The following is an 8,567-nucleotide window of genomic DNA, read 5'->3' as shown; positions in this document are numbered from 1 at the left end:
TGAAATCTCTTTCTTCTTTCACTGGAAGAGCGTTTCTTCCCAAATCATATTATTAACTAGCAGTAAACCAGTGTTGTTTATTGTGCCATTGGGGTGGGATGAGACCTCCCCCACCGCTGGAGTCTAACGCCCGGGGGTCCCAGTAGGTGGCTCAGTTAGGACGCAGTGGTGGTTCGTTACTCACTCTGGGTGCCCCACAGCTCGCGATCTGAATTATTCACTGCTTGTGTTTCACCTGTGTATTTCTGTACATCTTTCCCAGAGGGAATAAGAGTTTTATATTACAGAATGAGCAAAGAGATCCCTGGAATGTGTAAAAAAGAGTGCTTTCAGCTAAGACCCAAAGCAATGAGGTCTTGGAGAAAGATGAATGGAATCCTAAGACCTGGGATCAGTTCTTCACTATTTCACTTTATGTTACAACAACCTGCTTGCTCTCCCCTTCCTGATCTTGACTCCTAGTTCATAGACTGTTATCCTAACAGTTCTGCGTGTACATTTTTGTTTGAAAGTTGCAGTTTTTCATCTCTGATGTATTACGATCATCTCACGCACAGGTTCTATAGAGAGGCTTGGTTTAAGCATTGCTTTTCTTTATCTTCCTCCTGTAATGTAACAAGAGTCTGTTGCATCTGCTATGTATTTTCTCAGTAGGGTGTCTGTTGCCTGTAATACAGTGATCTGGATAAGAATTCTTTCATTTGTTCATCCAGCTAGTCCTTCGATCATTCCGCCAACCACCTTGTTATCACCTACTAAATACCAGGCATGGTGAATAATGAGATGGGATCCCAGGAAAAATGAATGGTGTGGAAGTGGGTGTAGGGACAGGTTTCATGTTTGCATTAAGTTTCAAAAGACATGTAAAAGGATTCAGAGACTTGCTTTTTTGGCCAAGACGGAGTAGCCAGTATTGGAATATCCTTCCTGCCACAAACAATGATAAAGCTAGAAAAAACATTAATCAACTGTTTTCAGATATTGGACAATAGACAGTGCAAGGCTCTGATCATTGAAAGAGGGGAAGCATACAAAGTGAGCTCCCACAATTGTCCCCGCTTTCTTCCCAGAGGCACTTTCTTACCTGTAGTAGCAGGGAGGTGAGCCCAAAGAGAGCACAGTGGTCTTGTTTAGCTAGGGAGGTAGAATCAGAATTCTGCGCTAAGTAGCTGAACTTTGTGGGTCAGAGTACTAGGCAGGAGTGAATTTCACAGATAAGGAGCTACAGAAATCAGTATAGGGATCCCCTTTCACGATTGAATGAATATTAACCTGCTTTTGTAGAGCAAGAGCCTGTATAATCAAGACCTGACAGAGAACAGTAACTGAGGTGAGGTGAGCTAAATAGAGATGACAGAGGCCATATCGTGCTGAGAGATGTAGAAATTCCAATTAGCCAGTGGAGAGACCTGGCTGAACATCCCAGGAATTCACCTGAGGTCCAGAAAGACCAAGCTTTAGGAGTAAAGATATTCTTACCCTAGAATAAGGGCTGCTGTAGACATTTCCAAACAAAGATTAAAAACAGGTTTCAAAAGGATCAAGCTGACAAGCTGACGTGCAAATAAATTGACTCATTAACAGAACATAACACTCTCTAAAGGAAGAAAAAAAACAGTCCAGACTGTCAATACTATAACATCAACAATACCCGACATGTAATAAAAGTGTGTAAATATGTAAATAAGCAGAAAAAAAGTGACCCATAACCAGCAAAACAAAACAAAATAGAAACACACCCAAAGATGTTGGAGTTAACAGAAGTTTCAAACAGATATTAATATGTTTAGGAATTCAAAGGAAAATTATCATAATGAATGAATTAATTGAGACTATCAATTGACAGGAAAAAAGCTGAAATTCTGGAAATGAATAAAACACTATGTCTGAAATGAAAAACTTAGAGGATAGGCTTAACAGGAAAAAAAAAGGATCAATGAACTTGAAGACAAGGCAATAGAAACCATTCAAACTGATGTGCAAATAATGAAAAGATTAAAGAAAATAGAGATTCAGTGATGTGTGAGACAATATCAAGCATCGTGACATATGTATAAGTGGAATCCCAAAAGGAGAAGCAATAAATAGGGGCAGAAAAGATTGAAGAACTATTATTCAGAAATTTTAAAAATTTGATGAAAAATATCAGTTCATAAATCCCAGGAGCTCAGCACACCCCAAGCAGGATAAACACAAAGAAAACCAAACCTAAGTGCATGATCATCAAATTGCTGAAAATTAAAGAATAATTATAAGAGCATCTGAGACTTTTTATTGTCATTTTGTCAGGACCGTGAGAAAAATTTAAAAACACATAATATACTGGGAAACAATTATGTGAGTTAATCACTAACATCTCATTAAAAAATAATGCAAGCCAGAAAATAACGCAATGATATTTTTTAAGTGCTGGAAGGAAAATAAAACTGTCAACCCAGAATTCTACATCTAGGAAAATGAAGGCAAAATTTAAGTTTTTACAGATCAAGAAAAGTTGACATAATCACCAGATAACCTGCGCTGCAAGAAATATTGAAGGAAATTCTTTAAGCTGAAAGAAAATTATAGCAGATGGAAAATTGATTCTACATAAAAGAATGAAGATCGCCAGAAATGGTAAATATGTAAGCAAAGATTTTTTATCTTTGTAAGCCTTTACAGAATTGATTGTTTAAAGCAAAATAATAACAAACTGTTGTGGGGTTTAAATGTTAATATACATTAAAGTAAAATGCTTGACAATAACACAAAGGACATGAAGGATTCAATATACCATTGTAATAGTCCTACATTACAGGAAGAGTAGTATGAATTTTACCCATGTGATAGGGTAAAAATGCACATTATAATTCCTAGAGAAACTGCAAAAAATAAAACAGAGTTATAGCTAACTGATTTAAAAGCTGATACATAGTAAATCACTAAAAGTTATTCAGCACGCTCCCCCCGCGCCCAAATATCGGAAAGAATGCAAAGAAAAAAATGGACGAATTAAAAAAACTGCAAGATGGTTGATTTATACCCAGTCATATAAATAAGCACATTAATGTAAATGGACTAATCACTGTAATTAAAAGGTGGAGATTTATCAAGCGGATTAAAAAAGCAAATCCTAACTATGTGCAGTTTTAAATACAAAGACATGGATAGATTAAAAGTAGAATGATAGAAAGTTATTTTTAAGATTTATTTATTATTTTTTAATTCAATTTTATTTATTTTGGCTGCGTCCACTCTTAGTTGCAGCATGAGGGATCTTTTGTTGGGGCACGCGGGCTCTTCATTGCGGAGTACAGGCTTCTCTCTAGTTGTGGCTTGCAGGTTTTCTCTCTCTAGTTGTGGCGCACAGGCTCCAGGGCACGTGGGCTCTAGTTGAGGTGCTCAAGGTCAGTAGATGTGGAGCGTAGGCTTAGTTGCCCTGCGGCATGTGGGATCTCAGTTCCCCAGCCAGGGATCGGACCCGCATCCCTTGCATTGCAAGGTGAATTCTCTACCATTGGACCACCAGGGAAGTCCCAAAAGGACAGAAAGTTTTATCCCTTACAAACACTAATTATGAGAAAACTAGAATAGCTGTATTAATATCAGATTCAAGGCGAGGTATATTACCAAAATACAGATATTTCATAATGACTGAAGAGTCAATTCATCAAGAAGACAAAACAGTCCTAAATATGCATACACCTAATAACAGAGCTGTTAAGGAAAAAAAACTGAGTAGGTGAGTTACAAAACAATTTACCTGAATGAAAATTTTAAACACAATATAAAAAAATTGATGGGGTACAACTAAAGCAATTCATAGAGAAAAACTTACTTTTTTTTGTGCTTCCTTTTTCCTTCTGTCAATAACTAAGGACTCAATTATCTTGATAAAGATATAAACCACCACCACGACGACGAATGATAACTACCCCAGTTGATTGGCTGTCCTTCCTATCTTCTCTCTTATTTCTTTTCTTCTCTTCACCATGACTTTGGTTTAAGTGGTTTGTACTTATGGTTATTAGCACCTGTTACTACTGTCCTGTCATCACTAATTCGTTCCTTATCCTCTTATCCTCATAGGGCAGCCCATCTCACTGTTGAACTCATAGTTGTTAAAATGACCTTTGTTATAGTAAACGCTATACCCTGAAGCTTTTTCCCATTGGTCATAATGATGCCCTCTGGGACTACAGAGAATATCAAGTTCACATTTCCACCATAGCCCTTCAGATAGTTGTTGAAGACGACCATTGTCTCCCCCGAAGTCTTCTTTTATGCAAAGTCAAAGTCCCTGGATCTTTTAGTCATTCTTCAGTAACATAATTTGAGTTATTTTACAACCCCGTAGTTTTCTCGATATGTAACTAACAATCTGTATGATCTTGTTCAAATCAGTATTATTATTATTTTTTAATGGAGAAAGTGTAACTTGCCCAAATCATCTAGTTTTATTTCATTTTATCAGTAACCCTTTATGTGTAGCATCCAAAGGAATAAAACGAGGTATATTCTGACTCTTGCTATCCCTTTGTTTTGGTGGTATCAAGATCACATTCAGTTTTCAAGTGTTATCCTATTTCGGGTTCATATGCTCAAAGAAGTTACCAAAGTATTTGTTAAGTATGCTACTATATATTAATGAACTGTGTAGCTGGTTTTCTGAACCAAGATGCAGGGCATTCCATTTATTTCTACTAATTTTCTTTTTCTTTTCTTTTTTTTTTTTTGCGGTACGTGGGCATCTCACTGTTGTGGCCTCTCCCGTTGCGGAGCACAGGCTCCGGACCCTCAGGCTCAGCGGCCATGGCTCACGGGCCCAGCCGCTCCGCGGCACGTGGGATCTTCCCGGACCGGGGCACGAACCTGTGTCCCCTGCATCGGCAGGCGGACTCCCAACCACTGCGCCACCAGGGAAGCCCTCTACTAATTTTCGATGTATTAGTTTGTCTGCCAAAGCCGTTTGGCGAGATGTCCTTAGATCGTAACTCTGCATTCCAGGAGGTACCAGCAATCTCATGTCATTAGCATACTGTATATGTTTCCCCTCAAATCATTAACAAAAATATTAAAGAAGATATGGTGTCTCATTCAGCAAAGATCGTTGACACCCGTTATCCTATGTTTTTAGAACTAGCTCCTTTGGAAATGTATTCGGCTCACCCACTGCTCACAGACATGGGAGATGAGGTGGTGCACTTTGGCTGTGAAGCTCTTCCAGGACACCCCTCCTGGTAACACTTCAACATGCACCTAGCTGCTCTCAGACCTTTCCACCTGCCACTTTCTTTAGCCTCCTATCTGCTCAGCCATGACCTGCAGGTATCTGGAAAGGGGAACTCAAGGATATAACCATCCTGCATTTTGGCCATTCGCGTCCACGACCACCATGAGAATGTGTCTCTTCTAACACTAAAAAACCAGGAGGAGATGAGAATCAGAAGGGATATGGATGAATAAAAGAATTAATGATTATGGGACTTCCCTGGCGGTCCAATGGTTGAGACTCTGTGCTTCCAGTGCAGGGGGGCGTGGGTCGGAGCCCTGGTCTGGGAACTAAGATCCCACGTGCCGCGTGGCCAAAACAAAAAAAAGCAAAAGAAAAAAGCATTAATGGTTGTAAGATTGGTGACTTATTTGGGGGGACTTGTTTGAACTAAGAACTACACAAATCTCCTGATTTCTAGACTCTCTTCAGCATCTTTCCCTCAATAATGGCAAGGGGAAAATCCATTCGAAACGAAGATTATCCTACGACCTCTTTACAACTGCCATCGTGTTTGTTACTCTGCCAGGAACCTACTGCCAGCAGAGGGAGGTGGAAGCCATCACAGAGGGCGATGAGGATGACAGAGGTTGCTGCTGCTGCAAACCAGGTCACCTGCTCCACCTGTTGTCCTGCAATGCCGCCTTTAACCTCCGCTGGCTCACCTGGGAGATCACGCGAGCGCAGTACATCCTGGAGGGCTACAGCATCATGGACAACAACGCGGCCACCATGCTGCAGGTTTTTGACCTCCGAAGGATCCTCATCCGATACTACATCAAGGTATTGCTCCGGGTCCCAGAGCCTTGTCTGCGTAATGATGCTGGGCTGGCTCCAGAGGCTCCTGGAAAGCTTTGTAAAGAGCCTAGGAAGCTTCTCCACAGCTTGTGCATCAGAGGCTTAGCTAGGTTTCGGAGCCACCGGTTTCCGTGAAAAAGCCTCGAGGGCTTTGGGTCGGCCTGACGTGCATGCCGCAAGTCCTGTCCTAAGCCTGGGCACCAAGAGGTAGTCTGTTTTCTTGCCCGGACATTCTTCTCCACTTTTAACACCACATGAGTTGATTGACAAATGGAAACATCCTGGAAATATGACCAGACCTCAATTTTTATGAGTTATAAGGATCAATTTAGAGGCTCTGCAAATTTTTACCTTTTAGAACCAGAGTTAATCTTTTCAGCTCATGATAAAAATGCAAAAATAGGGTTAAATGATCCAGTCAGGATTAGCTATGACAGCCTTTTCTTACTTACTCGTATGGGGACTAGTACATTTTTTCAGTTGCTCGGTACCTACATCTGCTCAACCTGTATTCAGCCTCAGAACGTGTGCTGGTTTTGAATAAGTCTCCTAGAGGAGACTTACGTGAGACTTGACCAAGGATGCAGCCTGATAAGAGGGGCGAAAGTGTTTTCTGAGCGGGGCGGGACGGGCGAGGGTGTCTGTGGCTGAGGGTGTCTGTGATGGCTCCTATTCTGAGGGACTGCTTTGCATGGTGAAAGGCCTGGGTGGTCCTCAGAGGGGTCCACATTTTAATGCCGGTCACAAGGAAGAAGCTTATCCACCTGAGACCCCAAACCCTCTGCCAGCTGAGGCTGAGACAAGTGGTCCAGCAGAAATAAGGAAAGAACAAAACGGAAAGGTAACACGGGCGGGCGCCTGAAGTTTCAGGAATTCCCGTCAACTAAAAAGGAGGACGTTTAGAAATTGGAAATAACTCCTGGGGGGAGCCCTAGCGTCTGCAGCAATAGCTGCTAAATTGTTCAGGAAGTAGAGTTCAGACGATGAAAACCAGAAGGTTAAAGAACTCCTGATGATTACACCCCAAGGTTATTGCAACAAGAGATGTTGGTGCGGCAGAGATGTTCTGTGGCAGAATATTTAAAACAGCTTGAGCAGTTCGTGCTCACCACCTTAGTGTGTGCTAGAGGGATGCAAAACTTTACATCCAGACCTCACACAAAATGATAAACGTTTGCCCAACCTCACACAAATTGGGGAAGATTTGGGAAGTGAATCAGGAAGTTGTGATCTTTTGCTGCACGACTCCATGTTTGTTCCCTTGGCCGTTATATCTGAGACCCAAGAAGTTTTTCATAGAGTCAACTCTTGGGAAGTTGTGTCTATCAGCTGGTGTTGACTTGGCAGTGGGCCGTGAAATGCCAGTGGCACAGGCACGCAGGAAGTGTGTTCCTCTCACATGTAAACGAAGCTCTACTCCAAGTCCTCAGGGATCAAGGTCCCTTCCAGCTCCCAGCCCCACCATTTTTAGCGTCTCCCCCATCTTAAGGCTTAAATGGATGGAGAGAAGGGCACAGAAAGTGAAGGCCAAGGGCATGCACAAGCCATTCCTTAAGAAGTTTCCTGAGGGACTTCCCTGGTGGTCCAGTGGTTAAGAGTCTGCGCTCTTAAGGCAGGGGGCCCCGGTTCGATCCCTGGTCAGGGAACTACATCCCGCATGCATGCCGCAACCAAGAGCCCTCACGCAGCGATGAAAATCCTGCATGCCGCAACTAAGACCCGGCGCAGCCTAAATAAACAAATAAATAATAGATTTTTTTTTTCTTTTAAAGAAAAGGAGGTTCCTGAAAGGTACCACAGTACGCTGTTGCTGTGTCCCATTGGCTGGAAGAGATTGTCATATGCCAGCTTTGAAGGGTATTCTGGGCAGCCATGAACCCAGACAGAAATTGTGTGTCATGGAAAAAGGGGAAACAGATGTTAAATGGCAACCAGCTGTCTTACTTACTTACTTTGGGAGGTGCCTCCCTCCCAAAGGAGAGGGTCCCTTGAGGATCCGCTTTAGTTCTAGGTGGCAACAGGATGGGGTCATTGCAGGGGGGCTGGATCCAGGGGCCGACAGCAGCCGTGCCAGGGCTGGGAGCTTACTCCGAGGTGGTAGCTGGGGACAGCAGTCTAGATGGGCCAGATGGATGAGCCCTGGAGCCACACGTCTCCTTGGTGCCCCAAGAACAGGGCAGAACAGAAGGGGGCAATTCAAGATGACGGAGGACAAGGGCCTTGAGCTCAGCTCCTCTCACGAAAACACCGAAAACACAAGCAAATGCTGAACAGCCATCGATAAAAAAGACCGTGTGCCGCCAGAGCCCTCTGCTGCTACCTCTGTTGGGCTTTCCACTCCCCACCCTTTCCTACGCATGTGTGCCCTCCCCATCTCCGCCCTTGCATGGCTGCATCCCAGCCCCCTCTTCCTGCGCTGCTCTTACAACCTGAGCTCCCAGAGCAGCTCCGCCTCACATCCTCCCTGGGGTCCGGGCTGCCATTTGCCTCCCCGTCCTCTGAAACCTTTTCTCTTTCC

At 43.0% G+C, this 8,567-nt stretch overlaps 1 protein-coding gene and 1 non-coding gene across 2 annotated transcripts in view; both read left to right on the top strand.

The window, feature by feature from the left end:
- The window catches only part of PCNX2 (pecanex 2), a 277,088-nt gene that overhangs the window by 234,473 nt on the left and 34,048 nt on the right, over positions 1-8,567 (top strand). The window contains exon 26 of the mRNA XM_007466993.1: positions 5,781-6,034. Within this exon, the coding sequence (XP_007467055.1) occupies positions 5,781-6,034 (254 nt within the window). The remainder of the gene's footprint in view (positions 1-5,780; positions 6,035-8,567) is intronic.
- Positions 7,623-7,695, top strand: TRNAK-CUU (transfer RNA lysine (anticodon CUU)). Its single transcript has one exon. It is a non-coding gene; the product is annotated as a tRNA-Lys (tRNA).

Source organism: Lipotes vexillifer, unplaced genomic scaffold (assembly GCF_000442215.2).
Source record: "Lipotes vexillifer unplaced genomic scaffold, Lipotes_vexillifer_v1.1 scaffold410, whole genome shotgun sequence".
In the NCBI taxonomy this organism is placed as follows: domain Eukaryota; kingdom Metazoa; phylum Chordata; class Mammalia; order Artiodactyla; family Lipotidae; genus Lipotes; species Lipotes vexillifer.
The sequence above is the reverse complement of the archived record's forward strand: the minus strand, read 5'-3'. Positions and strand labels throughout refer to the sequence as shown.